Source organism: Folsomia candida, unplaced genomic scaffold (genome assembly GCF_002217175.1).
Source record: "Folsomia candida strain VU population unplaced genomic scaffold, ASM221717v1 Fcan01_Sc002, whole genome shotgun sequence".
Classification (NCBI taxonomy): Eukaryota; Metazoa; Arthropoda; class Collembola; order Entomobryomorpha; family Isotomidae; genus Folsomia; species Folsomia candida.
In genome coordinates this window covers 12,549,366-12,565,026 of record NW_019091194.1, presented here as the reverse complement: position 1 = coordinate 12,565,026, position 15,661 = coordinate 12,549,366, and the positions used below count along the sequence as shown (strand labels likewise).

General features: G+C 35.7%; 2 protein-coding genes across 4 annotated transcripts; both read right to left on the bottom strand.

Moving 5' to 3' along the window:
* Positions 1 to 324: 324 nt before the first annotated feature.
* Positions 325 to 7,097, bottom strand: LOC110843457 (multidrug resistance-associated protein 4). 2 transcript variants are annotated; one of them, XM_035847357.1, is made up of 30 exons: positions 6,898 to 7,097; positions 6,373 to 6,806; positions 6,144 to 6,278; positions 5,815 to 6,037; positions 5,520 to 5,748; positions 5,337 to 5,445; positions 5,212 to 5,259; positions 5,103 to 5,141; positions 4,855 to 5,015; positions 4,733 to 4,782; positions 4,484 to 4,641; positions 4,319 to 4,412; positions 3,979 to 4,250; positions 3,688 to 3,886; positions 3,467 to 3,601; positions 3,173 to 3,405; positions 2,848 to 3,089; positions 2,553 to 2,783; positions 2,374 to 2,480; positions 2,183 to 2,306; positions 1,993 to 2,079; positions 1,832 to 1,912; positions 1,605 to 1,752; positions 1,261 to 1,489; positions 1,097 to 1,180; positions 984 to 1,022; positions 882 to 919; positions 735 to 806; positions 572 to 629; positions 325 to 490 (listed from the first exon to the last, which is right to left on the bottom strand). In XM_035847357.1, the coding sequence occupies exons 2-30, from the start codon at positions 6,555 to 6,557 to the stop codon at positions 383 to 385; spliced, it is 3,918 nt and encodes a 1,305-aa protein (XP_035703250.1). In that variant the 5' UTR covers positions 6,558 to 6,806; positions 6,898 to 7,097; the 3' UTR covers positions 325 to 382. The 2 variants fall into 2 exon arrangements, with proteins under 2 accessions (XP_035703250.1, XP_021945114.1); XM_022089422.2 differs by lacking the exon at positions 6,898 to 7,097 and having other exon boundaries at positions 6,373 to 6,850.
* Positions 7,098 to 8,019: 922 nt separating this feature from the next.
* LOC110844610 (multidrug resistance-associated protein 4) lies at positions 8,020 to 15,397 on the bottom strand. Of its 2 annotated transcripts, none has more exons than XM_022090853.2 (30): positions 15,121 to 15,397; positions 14,902 to 15,036; positions 14,608 to 14,809; positions 14,361 to 14,523; positions 14,217 to 14,276; positions 14,040 to 14,148; positions 13,921 to 13,968; positions 13,645 to 13,846; positions 12,597 to 12,644; positions 12,421 to 12,518; positions 12,149 to 12,338; positions 11,949 to 12,073; positions 11,742 to 11,855; positions 11,514 to 11,649; positions 11,292 to 11,420; positions 10,983 to 11,179; positions 10,637 to 10,905; positions 10,542 to 10,557; positions 10,236 to 10,450; positions 9,985 to 10,143; positions 9,841 to 9,912; positions 9,687 to 9,766; positions 9,531 to 9,621; positions 9,305 to 9,443; positions 8,983 to 9,211; positions 8,783 to 8,866; positions 8,562 to 8,710; positions 8,444 to 8,501; positions 8,248 to 8,358; positions 8,020 to 8,178 (listed from the first exon to the last, which is right to left on the bottom strand). In XM_022090853.2, the coding sequence occupies exons 1-30, from the start codon at positions 15,303 to 15,305 to the stop codon at positions 8,113 to 8,115; spliced, it is 3,879 nt and encodes a 1,292-aa protein (XP_021946545.1). In that variant the 5' UTR covers positions 15,306 to 15,397; the 3' UTR covers positions 8,020 to 8,112. The 2 variants fall into 2 exon arrangements, with proteins under 2 accessions (XP_021946545.1, XP_035703251.1); XM_035847358.1 differs by having other exon boundaries at positions 13,663 to 13,846.
* Between the last annotated feature and the right edge of the window lie 264 nt (positions 15,398 to 15,661).

Here is a 15,661-nt window from a genome sequence, read left to right as displayed (position 1 = left end):
TATTAATGATGATGGATATGATGGGTGACCTTCTTCACATTTACAATGAGATATTTCTTCGTCTCAGATTACGAGCTCCTTGCATTTATGTATACCAAATATACTGTAATTAATATTCCACATTATTTCATGTCTCAACTACTTTCTTTTACAACATGAATCTATTTACTACTGGACAAACAAGGGTCATTCATCCTTCCTGGTTGTTGGTCATTTGTAGATGTTATTGGGTTAAAGATGAAAGTTGTTGATAATGTAGAAAATAACTGCCAAAGATTTAACTCTGACAAACATAAATATGCATATGTATACGTGCAGGAATTGTAATATTTTTCACCACAATACTTTTATTATTGTTACGTCATACATCATGCAGGCCAAGTTAACCGGTTATAATTTTTCCAATTTCTGTGACTGCTCCAGATTGATTTACCATGAGGGCGAATAAACTGTCAGGATTACGAAGTAGATTTGCTGGAGTATCAAATTCCTTAAATAAGATAAAAATGTTTTTTATCAACCATTAGAATGCACTAAAATTTGTATGCCTTGCTGCGTCGGGTCAACTTACTGCAATGCAACCATTGTCCATCACAAGAATCCGGTCATTATCAATAACGCTGTTCAATCTACATGCATATATTTACAGATATATGCAGTTATAACTTATGTATTACACACACTACACATATATAAGTACGTAACTCATGGGAAATAGTTTTTAGTGTCCTTACCTGTGAGCAATTGTTATTATTGTACAATCAGCAAATTTTTTTCGTATGGTTTGTTGTACAAATGCATCCGTACTAGATTAAAACAAATGGCATTAAAGATTATCCATTACTTATCCAAAGCACATGGTAAATTGTATTGGAAATTACTTGTAATCTACGTTCGCGGTAGCTTCATCAAGTACAATCTAAGTAATTATAAAGCCTTAAATTATTCTGAAATGTTTTGATAATTTTTAACTTGGGACTTACTATTTTATTTTTCCGCAAAATTGCTCTCGCCAAGCATACCTGTTTTACATATTGCAACAGGTAATTTGTATGTTTGTATTAATTCCTATGTATTTGTATATTTTGTTGCATACAAGTTGACGCTGGCCCACGCTAAAATTTCCACCCCCGTCGGAAACTTTAAAATCTATAGATGGCACAGCATCAGCCAAATTAACCTGTGACATTAACAGTTAAGCATACATATGCATCTAAAAAAGTTAGTATCAATTTTTACAGATAAATAAATAAATTTCACCTCTTTAAGAACCTGCCACAGTTCGGTATCAGAAAATTCATTAAACGGGTCCAAGTTATATCTTATTGTGGAGCAGAAGAGAACAGGATCTTGTGGAATGATTGAAATGCTTCTTCTCAGATCGTGCAAGCCTAATGTCTTGGTGGACACTCTATCAATGAAAATTGACCCTTGTGATTCAGTGAGGCGAAAAAGAGCAGCAATTATTGAACTCTTTCCAGCTCCAGTCCTTTATATTTTGTATTAGATTTAGAATTTATAAGTACACGCATTTTGGGTAATATAATTTATTAGGCATATGTAAATACGCAAATATGCTAATCACCATCAGATCAACTTCTTACCTTCCAACAATTCCAATCTTCTCGTTTCCCCTTATTTCAAAATTCAGGTTTTTTAGAACCTGCGAGCCCGTAGTCGTTTCATCGTATGACATGCTAACGTTGGAGAATTTAATTGCGCCATCGCTTGGCCAATGTTTGGGAGGCGCGTCTGAATTAATATTTATACTAAATAAGTACTCTGTTGCATGTGTACCAGATATATAATCATGGAAATGTGTGAGAATCACCTTTGGAATCTAATGCAGCTTCAGGAATTATGTTGCAATACTCAAGTATTCGTTCCACGTACGTCATCATATTCTCAACTTCTACAGAAAAAGTAATGTATAGGAGTTTTGAAAATTGCAGACCTTAAGAATATGCCTGGTAGAGTAAGTAAATATGGAACCTGCGCTCTGTCTCATTCCCCATTGCGTGATTGTCAATAAATTCAAAGTCAATGTGATGGACATTCCTATATTTCCCCCTTCGGAAACTGTAAATCAAAATCATGCAATTTATAGTAACAATTATGAGATGTTTAGCATATGTGCATAAAATAGTAAAGAAATTGATTGTCCATTTGTAATTTACAACACCTGAACTGAAGATCATAAAATTTGCAGCAACGCATGCCAAGTAAAGGAGACACATTACGTCCATACAGCATCCCATCCATCTGTTCCCAATTGGAACTAGATAAGCAGGCGACGTATTAATATCCTTAACAAAAAACAAGGCAGACAGGTCAGATGCACACTAATTAATTTTGGTACACGTATGAACTTACTAAATAAGCATCAAATTGATCCACCACTACTTGTTCAGCTTCCAAACCTCTGATTGTACACAGACCCTGGACAGAGGCAGAGAGATGCAGAAATATTGGCGACTTGGCTGGATAATAACAACACATAAATACAATTTTGACCTCTCGTGATGCATAAAATCAAACTTTTTGTGACGCACTAATAGACTCGAGCCGTTTGATGCTTCTTGCTGTCTCCATGTAAAAACGACGGATTCCCCACAATACAAGCATGAGGATGGCACATGGAGCGATAAGATATAAATTTGTACTGACGACCACGACCATGATTCCAACGAAATACAGCAGTATGTTAAGGCAGTCGTGTAAACTAGGAGGCAATTGCTCATCAACACAGTTGACGTCTCGAGTAAATCTATTTAGTATTTTTCCTACGACATCAATACAAATTATACATATTATCAAGTCATACTTGGTCCAATAAATGATTCGTACCTGATGAATTTGTATCGAAAAATCGAACAGGTGCCCTCACTAACGCGCTGAACATTACCGAGTGAAGCTTGACGCCGATGGACATTGAATAGTGAAAGAATACAATTGCTTTCATCGTCACCAAGATCATCACCGTCGGCACACAAGCAGAATAGACAGTGATGAATATTGCATCGCTATGTTCGGCCTCATCATCAGTACTCAAAGTTGTGTTCATACTTCTTCTTGATACTTGATTTGTCCTACGTACATGTGCAAAAAAAATCATGCATCAAAAAGGTCACAAGAATCAGTTCTTATGTAGATAAATATGAATCCGCCTTACCAAATGGCCAGCCACTTATCGGTGAAGCTTATTACTGCTTGTGATGAAAGAAATAAGAAAACCACAATTATGAGCTCAGTTTTCGAATTTCCACTCGTGATATAAGTGAAGTAGGTTTTCCATGTAACAGATCCTGTAAGTTTTTTTTCCTCGAAAGATTCACGTGGATCATTTTTTGAAATGGAGTCATCCTTCACAGCGTGTTCCTTTATGGTAGTATTACTTATTATGCCCTAAATAATTGTAATTTAAATACATGCATGTGAGACTCTATTTTTGTTTTTGCTGACTTACACTGCTGGGCAATACGTTTGCACAATTTCTGTTGATCTCATCTGCCTGGACGTCATTTCTTCCAGAGTCCATGATAAAGTCAACTTTCTGAGCAAGTATTTCTTGATAAGTCCCTTGAGCAGCTATTTTCCCATGCTTGAAAGATCATTGGCATAAATGAGGGCTAATTATTAATACAAATATACACACTTATCGTCTACCAGCTCTTTGCCATTTCTTACCTCATTAAACACTATGATGTGATCGGCTTGTGGCAAATACTGCAGTTGGTGGGTCACCAAAATCCGCAAGCTCCCAGCTAATTGTTGTTTTATACATTTTTCAAAAATGTGTCGGCTTACACGAGTATCTACAGCGCTCAAGGGGTCGTCTAAGAGGTAAATGTCAGCTTTCCGATATATTGCTCTTGCCAAACTGACACTATGAGCAATTACAAAGACATGTATAGTCAAGAAATGTAAGGAAAATGTTGTTTTAAATGTGAAAAATTCAATTTGCCCTTTTGTACGTACCGTGCTTTCTGTCCAACGCTCAGTGTAACGCCACGCTCGCCCACAATGGTTTTATCACCGTGAGGTAGTTGTTTCAAATCGTCTTCCAGTCCACATACCCGAACCACATTGTCATATCGATTCATTTCATACAGTGAGCCAAACAATATGTTTTGTAGGATATTGCCTGAGAAGATCCAGGTTTCTTGACATGCAAATGACAATTTTCCTTTTATGCTCATGGAACCAGAGAGGATTTTCAGCTCCGAAATAATCAAATTCAACAGAGAGCTCTATGGTACAAATTCATCGTGAATTTAAATCATCCATAAATTAATGAATTTTTACGAGTCTTGTGTACCTTCCCACATCCTACTGGACCAACCACCATAACCAACTGACTTCCAGAAACATTCATCGAAATTTCTTGTAAGGTGACCCGTTCATTCGTCCAACTAGAATGTAGATGTTGCATTTTAGAACTTATGTTAAACTGATTAAAAACGTAAAACTAGGATTAACTCACTTTGCTGAAACTGTATCCAAAATCAAATGTGGAGTGGTCACATGAAGTTTCTCACAACCATTTTGATTTGTTGAAATCAGTGACGGTGGTGATTTTTTGACGTCTTCAATAGTAGATTCTCGGCCTTGTATCTGAAGTTCTTCCAGCAGCAAAAATTCCTTAAAACCAAAGAAATTATCAGAAGTGCGTATGTATTAGTTCTAAATACTTCAATGGTTCAACTAATTCTAATTTTTATTGCATTCATACTTCTATTCGACGCATTGCGACTAGTATTTCCGCTGTTTGTGCTACAGCAACTGGAGAATTTTAAAAAATAGTTATGCAAACATTTAGTTTTCATTTTTCTAACTAATTTGTTTTTTTATTACCTGGAATTTTTTGCGCCATAGCTGGAATGATAATGGAATACACAGCAATGGTGAAGTACGCTTTGTCTGCTGTCAGTTCATTGCCCAGTGAGACGTAGAGTATGAAAGTGCACAACGGAATCATAGTCTTCCCCAAGGAATTGAGGGACTGAAATGTTCCTCTAAAATAACACACAAATTTCATGTTAGCATTAATTTCTTGTTAAACTGACATTTAGCAGAGTTTCTGGTAAAGTCCGCTGTCTCACCTGAGATAAGATGCCTTTCGTACAGGCAATATTTCACGTCTGAAATAAATATTTTACTTTCATCGTTTTTCGAAACACATCAAAATAATACTTCAAATTAATCTCATACTTTCTGAGCTGGTGAATAATGGCCGAGAATGGAATTTCCCACGCGTACCTTTATAAAAACAGCAAATTATGTAAAGACTCATTCATTCGATAAGCTTTGCTCGTCATATTTATCAAATGTCTCACATTTTAATGATTCTGATTCCCATTAGTATTTCATTAAGCATCCTGCCACGCTCATCCGTCCGAGCGGCAACCATGGTTCGATACTTTATAGACAACCGACCGACCACAACTGAAATTAGGCATAGTAGATTTGCATTATTACAAAGTTATTTGCAAAGTTATTCTCAAAAATATGTCACGTACTTTGAAATGGAATAAGTACACCGCCGATAATTCCAAGTCCAAGAAAACAAGCTGGTCCCAATAAATCGTATAAAAAGTAGGACATAACCAGCAATTGGATAGGTCCAGCTATCAAGCTGCTCAGATGAATGAAGGCATGCTCGAAGCGATTGGAATCACTGGCAATTAAATTCACGAGTTTTCCGATGCTGACTTTATCAGATTGCACGGTTTTACTAATTCGAAAGATCTTGAAAAAACACAAACCCTTTTTTTAAAATTCTTAGAATTTTCATGCTTTTAAGCAAATACTTACCTTCCTGTATATTATAGAATTGCATGCAATCCGTCCCTTCATGGCGAGATGGATTAATCCCATGTAAATGTGGTGAATATTTATTGAATAAAAAAATGTGACCACTAGCAAGGCTCCAGTGTAAAAATACTGTTGGTTCTGAATATCTAGATTTTCGTTTCCTAACGTGTCCTCCGAAGTAAAGGAGCGTATCAGGTTTCTTAGAATGAAGGGCTGACTGAGTCTACGGGTAGATTATTTTCAAATGGTTTTAAATTCATCAAAAAAATGCACGGTTAAATTTTACATATAAAAGGAAATATGTAACAAATAAAATAAAATGCACTTACTTTAAAATACATTCGTTTATTAAAACAAATAGAAACAACCAGAAGAATTTCGCTCTAAAGAATCTTATGCAACAACGCAAGAATCTTGGTTTCTGGTCAAATTTTTTAGCTCGCACACATTCTTCGTTCCATAGCCTGAAAAGAAAAGACGAAATTCAAGAAATATTATTGTTATTGCTTTTCATGATTAATGAAACGTTAATGAAAAATGTGTAAACAAGTTGCACACCTCTGCATTTTGTCACCCAAAGTGCTGGCATCATCATCTGGAAGCCGGTCATAAAGATCATCAATACTAAGCGTTTTCTTCCGTCCCTTTGTAAATAGGGGGGTTATCCACAGGAAAAGAAATCTTGAGATTGGATTCGCTTTTAATTCTGGACTTTGCACGTGCCGTTTTTCAGTGAAATCCATATTGCCAAATACCGGTACCCTTTATTATTATCCCGGGTATACTAAATCCCGTTGTCGGTTTTATTCGGGTTGTGAAATAAAACTCTGTTGGTACGAATTACCACTTTGTCGCATGCCCATTCAGCTACTGTGTTTTTTTTGTAATTCAACTGGACTTTTTATATGTGCAGAACGTACATATTTATTTACACTCTCAGCAGTAATCTTCGCAACAAGAGGTAGTTCAGCTTGCCAAACCTATTTCGCAGTCTGTGTTATCAATGAAATATAACAATGAAATTAAACGAAAAATAAACTCGATGAGCTCACACCCTCGAAAGGATAAACTGAATGATCTCACCTAGTATGAAAATTGAACCCCTAATACCGAGCACTTTATGTATTGGGTTTAATGACTGTTATTTCTTCTCCATGGATGTCAAGTTCTCAGAAATCACTGTAATATGAATTTGGTTTAGCCGATGATGTCGAAATTGTTGTCCAGTATGAGCGCATATTCAGATGGTCAGGGCAAGAGTGAAAGCAATTGATGCATATCACGTCCATAATATATGGAATACATACGTTAGAGTGTTGTGCAGAATAAAATCCGGTTCAGAAAACGTTCTGTTTCTGCACTATGAAATTTGTATCATCATCTTTTCATTAAGCTGATGGCCTCCCTTTTACAATTTCTGCTTTGTAACAAAAAATTATAATCATAATTGCTTCAAATTATTATCATGATTTTAATTTTACTGCAAAAAATGCAATGCAAGAGAAAAATGGACTTGCCACACAGCACATCAACAAAAAAGCAAACCGTGCAAAAGTACGACCTATGTATCGTCATACGTCATGCAAACTTAATAATGGTCTTGTCTTCCATTGTTAATATTTATTTGATGGAATAATCGGATGTGGGATGTAGAGTGTGCAAATGTTTTTGTGCTCAAATGTCAATGTACATACATACATATGCATGTATATGCTGTCCAATCTGCATGCATACTGTAATGCTTAGGGTAAACATGTTTAATATTGATGAGCAAATGGAAAATTCCATTCAACGTTGAACGTTATATTTAATGCCCTACGCATACTAAAAAAGCTCGCATAGAGTCGTCTCGTCGTCATCCTGATGACCTCGACCTCCATTTCCAGTTCATTTATGAGACAACAAGAATAGTTTAAGCCAGTCATGCATGGATTTGCAAGTTTAGTTGATTTGTTATATTGTGAGCACAAATTGGTGTAACAAAATAATATCACTCATCCTAAGATTTTAAGTTAGTTCTAAAATTTCATGACAGGAAAATAAGCAAGTTACTTGTTATGAAGTGAATTTATCCTTATCAAATACATATATTTACAAATACCCATCAGTGACAAGTGTATGTATACTTATTTTATTTCTGCTATGTATATGCTGATCAGTGTTGGTTATTTTTTAAATTATGCATCAGCTTTCACCTCATAAGGATTATTGTTTTTCAATAACTTTACTAACTCATTTTATGCTATATATTACATAGTAATTGTATCTTTACGTATTAAAAAAATATGATTTTGATATTCATTCTGGTTCGTCATCTGGTTCTGGTATGGGTTCACTGTAAGATATTCGTCTTCCGGAATAAACCTTATAAATCAAACTTAATTAGTATGCAGTGTTGGTTTTCTAATTAAAAGTATTGAGATTTATTTATACTTCTTGTGCTAATCGGCGTAACATGGCTTCACTTCGTTTCCCAGTTTGTGCTACCATTGAGGTTAGTTTACCTTCAGTATTTTGTAACAGGGAATAGGGGTGTCCGAATTCCTAAAAATAATAAAGCAAATTTTAGCAAATTCGCAAAACAAGAAAATTGCCACTTATTAATTAGTCTTGCATAATTCCAATTTACCTCCAAATTACCATGGTCTAGGACTAAAATTTTGTCACAGTCAATAACGCTGTGAAGTCTGGAAAAAAATGGTAATAATTGTTATTGAAAGCTTCTTACAGGTCAATTCAGCGTTTACCTGTGAGCAATTGTGATGATTGTGCAATCCGAAAATTTTGAACGAATTGTTTTCTGAATCAATGCATCGGTGCGAGCGTCTACAGAAGCGGTAGCTTCATCCATCAGCAAAACGCGATTTTTTCGTAAAATTGCCCTGGCTAAGCATACCTGTTTTACATTGCAACAGGTAATTTGTATATTTGTATTAATTTGTATGTATTTGTATATTTTGTTGAATACAAGTTGACGCTGGCCCACGCTGAAGTTGCTTCCACCGTCGGCTACTTTGAAATCCAAACTTGGCACTGCATCTTTAAGCTCAACCTGCAAAAAATGATGTAATTTTGTATAAATTTAGCTCCAGCTTATTGGCGATAAAGCTAGATAAATTTGCAACCAAAATTTTATACCAATGTATTAGGAATCAATTATAAATTAACCTCTTCAATGACACGCCATAGTTCCAAGTCCTGAAACTTCCCAAATGGATCCAGATTATACCTAACGTCTCCAGAAAATAAAACAGGATCTTGTGGAATGATTGAGATGCTCTTTCTCAAGTCATGCAGTCCAATTTCACCAATGTTGACGCCGTCTATGAAAATTTCCCCCATAGGTTCTGTCATTCGGAATAAGGCAGCAATCATTGAGCTTTTGCCTGCTCCCGTCCTGTCATATTCAAATATGTATATTTGCAACTTCACTTTCCAATTTAATAATGCACATGTATTGTGCATGTACAATTCTATTATTTTCCAGTACCTGCCAACAATACCAACTTTCTCTTTTGCTCCAATCTCAAACGTTAAGTTTTTTAAAACAGGTTTTTCACCGTAAGTGAGAAATACGTTTTGAAACCGAATTTGTCCTCCAATGGGCCAATCACTTGGAGGTTTTTTATCTGTTGATAATATTTACGTAAGAACTTATTTCTTAGTTATGTGAGACTTCACACATTTTTGTATGACACGTTTGGTTATTTACATACTTGAGTTTGATTCCAGTGGTGCTTCTGATTCTAGTTTTACGTATTCTTGAGCCCTCTCAACCGAGGTCATGAAATTTTCGGTCTCCGCGGACTTTGAAACAGTTATTTATATTTAGTTAACTTGAAGACTGTGTGTACGTATGCAAAGGTACTCACTTGTCTCATACCCCATTGGAAAGAGCCCATTAGAGTTAAAACTGAAGATATTGCCAATCCTATGTTTCCTCCGTCACTTGCTAGAAATAATATTATGTCATTGCCCAACTGTTAAATCGTTCCGGATATATTAATTTATCTACAAGTTCCTTACAGCTTGCAATTATTAGGAAACTAAACGCAACAAAAGTGAGAAACCCGCATGAAATTAACTCCAACCAGATTCCTATGAGAAAAAATTACACCAATGACATGAATATCCCTCTGCTTTGCTCAAGGTCTTGTGAGTTTTTATTACCAAACCACCGATTCGACGCTAGAAATAAGTACCATGCCGATGAGTGCATATCTTGATGACCATCAAACTGGTCAACCAATATACTTTGTGTATTTGAAGCTCGTATAGTGCTTATTCCCTGCATTGTCGCAGCTAAATGAGTGAACAAAGGACTTCTAGCTGTAAATATAAATTTAACCCTTGAAAATGTATCACATATCCTCAAAAACGTAATGAATATTCACTTTAAATTCTACTTAAGTTGAACTTACTGAGAGACTCGAGTCGTTTTAATGAACGAGCAGTTTGGACGAAATATAGGCGGATTAAATATAAGGCAATAAACAGAAAAACGGTCGGCACGCTGAGATAAACATTTGAAATAATTACGACGGTTATCACGCCGATCATATTTAAGAATATCGCGAGAGCGTCGGACATGGCCGGGGGTAGCAGCTCGTCTATGGTCCCAACATCTTTTGTAAACCTAATGCACATAAATACACATGTAACATGACACCCCCACCGATATAAGTTTGCAGATATTACAGCTACTTAAATAGCAAAAATGAGCTAACCTGTTCATCACTCTCCCTGTTAAAGTAAAAATGATTAAAATAGACTATTAACCAAAATTATAGAAATCCAACTTTAAAGCATGAGCAGCACTTGCCAGAAGGATTCTCATCAAAGAACTTTGTAGGTGCCCGGACTAGGCTTCGAAACATTCGGTCATGCAAATTTATACTAATTTTACAACAGAACAGAAAAAACCACACCCCTCGAGTAATGGTGAGAGTAATGGCTCCTACGTTAAATCCCGTGTAAATTAACAGGTACGTGTCTCGACCCAAGTAATTGTTCTCACAAGACACAGACTCGACACCGATGCAGCCAGTCTCGTTCCGCTCTATGCTACTTCGACGATCTTCGTCATTCGCCCTAGAAAAACATAATGAATCAAATTACTTCACCAAAAATGTTGTGAATATATTTGGCAACAATTTGTTGCTCCGTACCAAAAAGATAACCAATAGTCGTTCCCACTTAAGAGAACTTGAGCCATGAGAAACGAAACTATTAAAAACACTAGACCGATGAAAGATTCTGCAGTGTTGAAGTACTCCAGGTACGTTTTTCCTGTCACGGAACCAGCCAACATCTTTTCAGACTGTTTCTCTGGTTTAGAATCACTAGGAGCTACCTCTTCAGTTTTCTAGCACATAATGGAGGAAACATATCATCAATAAACAAATAGGCAAACAGATAAATAAAAAATGGGCTTGTATCACAATATAGGAACAATATATATATATATACGTACAAACCTTCTCATTGTGGACAACACTAATTTTTCTGGTAGCTTCATCCAAGCCAGATTCTGATGTCATAAGACTGACAAAGTCAATTCCTTTTGAGACAAGTTCGTCATAATTTCCTTGTGCCAAAATTTTTCCCTACATAACTTGCGTTTATATGTGTGACTCATATTTAACATGAATTTGAAAATATTAGGCTACGTATTGTTGGACCAAAATTATTTGCGTTACCTGATGTAATACTACAATCTGATCTGCTTGTGGTAAGTACTGCAACTGATGAGTAACCAATACTCGAAGTGATCCTGCTAAATATCCTCGTATACACTTTTCAAAAAGCTGCCGGCTTACTTTGCTGTCAACTGCACTGCATCATAGATAATATAAAATATTATGCATCTAAATCCAAACCACTACCAACTGTATGGATAATGACATATAAAGTTCAATTATGCGTACCTTAAGGGATCGTCCAACAAATATATCAAACTTTTTCGGTACAACGCCCTCGCAAGACCCACCCTAGCTTTCTGCCCTCCAGACAAAGCTACCCCCCTCTCCCCAACAATTGTCCTAATAAAAAAATATGTATCGTAATTTATTTGAATTTCCGTATTCAATTCGAAATTGTACACTACGCATAACTATTTTGTATAATGTAATTACTGGTCGCCGAAGGGTAATTGGATTAAATCAGGGTCAAGTTCACAGGCTTTTACTGTCGCCCAGTACCGTGCCGAATCGAAAGGCTGACCAAACAAAATATTTTGTCTCAAATTCCCAGCAAAGATCTACATAATTAAATCTGAGATTGAAATTGAAACTATTTAGATATTTTTAAGAACATTTTTGATTCTCATTTTCACCCAAGGTTCTTGAGATGCATAAGAAGTTGTTCCTGACACGGTGATTTGTCCTCTCGAGACTGACAATTCGGCAATTAATGAGTGCAAAAATGATGATTTTCCAGAACCCACTGCACCCACGACCATGAGAAGTTTATCTCCTGACACATTGAGGGTAATGTCATCCAAAGTTATTCGATCTTTCGTCCAACTATTTAACAGATTGTATAATCTGACATTGAATGTTTCACACCAATAAATGTGCATATTGCTGATGAAAATCAAATGTATACCTGGCTGTGACATTTTCAAACCTAATTTCTGGATCTGATGCTGTTAAATGTTGAACCAACATTTCACCTTTCGTTTGCTCTTCCAATAACAGAAATTCCTGAAAAATCAGTTTAACACCGATTAATTAAATACTAGATTACCAATAAGAATTTTATATTTATGAGGAAAAACTTGCTTCTATCCTCTGAGTCGCAACAAGAATTTCGCCAATTCCAGCGGCTGCCTAAATTATTTTAGAAACTCAATTGCAATATTTCTTTTCAGTCCAATTTGCACATATTTAATAATTAATAATGCTTTATACCCAGAGTCTGGTTAATCCGGGATTACGGATTGAGGATTGAGATTGGGATTGGGGATTAATTAATCCTTAATCCCAATCCTCAATCCGCAAGTTTTGACTTTTAATCCCTAATCCTCAATCCCAAAAAGTTTTGAAAAAATAATTAATCCCTAATCCTAATCCCGGAGCGCATTGATTAATCTTAATCCAAGTTTGGGATTAAAATGGGATTAAATCAGCTCCACCTGCTGAAAATTCTCAGAGACTTTGCCAGTTCTCCTTTTGTTTCAATTAAAAATATGTTTCCCATAAGTTATGGGCCATAACTATCGAAATTCCATCGTTGTATTTCACAAACAAAAATTCGATATTATTAAACAAATAGTTCATGTATTTAAAAACATTTGATAAGACTTCATCTGTTAAAGTTGATTTTAGTTCACTGATGACTAAGTAAACTTATTTTATGTCACTCATCTGTACACTTCATATTCTTGTGGCCGTATAATAATAACCTAGAGTGGCCAGTGGTAATGCCCACTCATTCACACTTGAATGTTAATCAAATGGAGACTGGACTTAAGTCACTTAAGCGACAACTCACACTTTAGGTCATTATTTATATGGTCATTAGGTTATTCAAATTCAATCGCACTGTTAAGACTTATAAAACAATTTAATTAAGACATCAGAAACATTAACTAGATATAAATGTGATCGACGATAAACACGACTTTAATCCCATTCCGGGATTAAAATCGGACTAAATTAATCCTAATCCCTAATCCCATTGAATGACTTGAGAGATTTAATCCCGAATTAATTTTAATCCCGAGTTAATTTAATCCCTAATCTCAATCCTCAATCCCGAATTTTTTAAAATCAATCCGTAATCCTAATCATTAATCCCACTTTCGTTAATCCCAAGACTCTGTAATACCTGTGGCATAAAGTGTACCATGATTTGTGTAACGACGTAAAGTGTCGTCAGTGTAAAGAACACTTTTTCTGATGACATTTGATTATCGAGCAGAACGTAAACTAAAAAGGTGACGTAGGCAATGAACTTTGGACCAAAATTGATGACAGCTAAATTAATTCCTTTCAAGATTGCCCTCTTCTTGAGTTCATCTACTTCTAATCTGTTAGACAATTAGATTCATCAAGATTATTCCAGATTTTGTAATTTGCTTGGTTAGAGTTTCACTTGTCTCACTTTCTGACTTGATCGATTAGCATGGAGAACGGAACTTCCCACGCGTACCTTTATAAAAACAACCAATTATTAGGACTCCTTCATTCATTTAACAAGCTTTGCGCTATCAAAAGTCTCACATCTTAATGACGCGAATCCCAACAATTAATTCATTCATTATTTTTCCACGTGTGTCCGTCCTATTCGCGACACTTAATCGGAATTTTGCTGAATACTTTCCATTTAGATCTATGTATTATTATGTTTCTTAAACTGCATAGAAAAAATAATTATGCACAATATAAGTATGTACATACACATCATGGGAAGCAAGAGTACAATGAATCCGATCCCAGCAAAACATGCTGGTCCTATGACTGTAAATATTGTCGTATGTAAATATTCATAAATACATAGCACTCACAATTGTCAGCTTGGAATAAATATATTTATGTATTTACCATCGTATAAAAAATAGGAAAAGATGATGAATTGCACTGGGCCTGCAGCCAGAAATGGAATAAAGTTCATATTGATATCAAATCTCGACGTGTCATTGCTCAAAAGATTGACTAGTTTTCCTACGGTTGCATTGCCTTGTGAAGCTTTGCTGAGACGTAAGGCCTGCAATTTTCATTGGTAATTTGCTACATAATACATAAATAATTCTTAAATAAATCGCCAAAATTTATAAAATTGCTAAATTACTTTTCGGTAAATTAACGCCGACGTCGCAACTCTGTATTGCATACCCATATGGAACAAAGTAAATACCGTAGGATGTAATATAATTGCATGAGCAAAAGTTGTAATGCAAATTCCGCCCGCGTATAAAAATGCTTCTAATGAGTTCTTGTTTCCATCATTTACAGTTTGGATCAGAGCTCGAAGTAGTAACGGTTGAGACACGCTGGTAATAAATCACAGAAAATGCATCCTTATAGAAATGTATAATTGTTAACTATTAGTCATAAATAATTCCGGCATAATTTTGTAGCATACGAAACTATCCAGGCATCGAAACAGTAGAATAAAGTACTGAACAATAGCCGCTTCCAAACAAAGAGAGACAAAACTTTGGAAAGGCTGGGTTTTTTCCCACGGATTTTGGCACTTTCTAATTCTTTATTCCAAGCTCTGAAAATAAAATACAAATTTTGGTGTACTAACACACTACATATTTAAATACGTAATACTGCTTTTGCTCAAATTGTTACTAACGCTTCCAACTTATCCCCCAGAGTCTCTGCATGATCAGATTTAATAACTGTGTACAAGTCTTGGAATACAAGATCTTGTTTGTACCCTTTCCTGAATAATGGTACGAGCCACAAGAAGAATAGTCTTGAGATTGGGTTTGCTTTCTCTACTGGATTGCGCTTGAGCTTGGTCTCTGTAAAATCCATTTTGGTGAAATTTTATGCAAATGGCCAAAGAATGGGATCACGACCGCATGCACCCACGGCCACTGTTCAAAGAGAAATGACCACGAGCACCAACGTGCATCTTATCTTTAAACAATTGCTGGAATTAATGGATTTCGAGGCAACCCTGTTATGCTCCGGCTACTCAACGCATGCACGATTGATATATCAAGATCGTGTGACCTGTTTTGACTGATAATGATAGGAATAACAAGGCAAATGACAAGTTGCAGATTCATGAAAGGATTCAACTTTTAACAAAACAAGTGGTAGATTACCCTAGTCCAGACCCTCTTTCACCATTGCATTTACTTTTGAACATTTGCATCAGCATAACG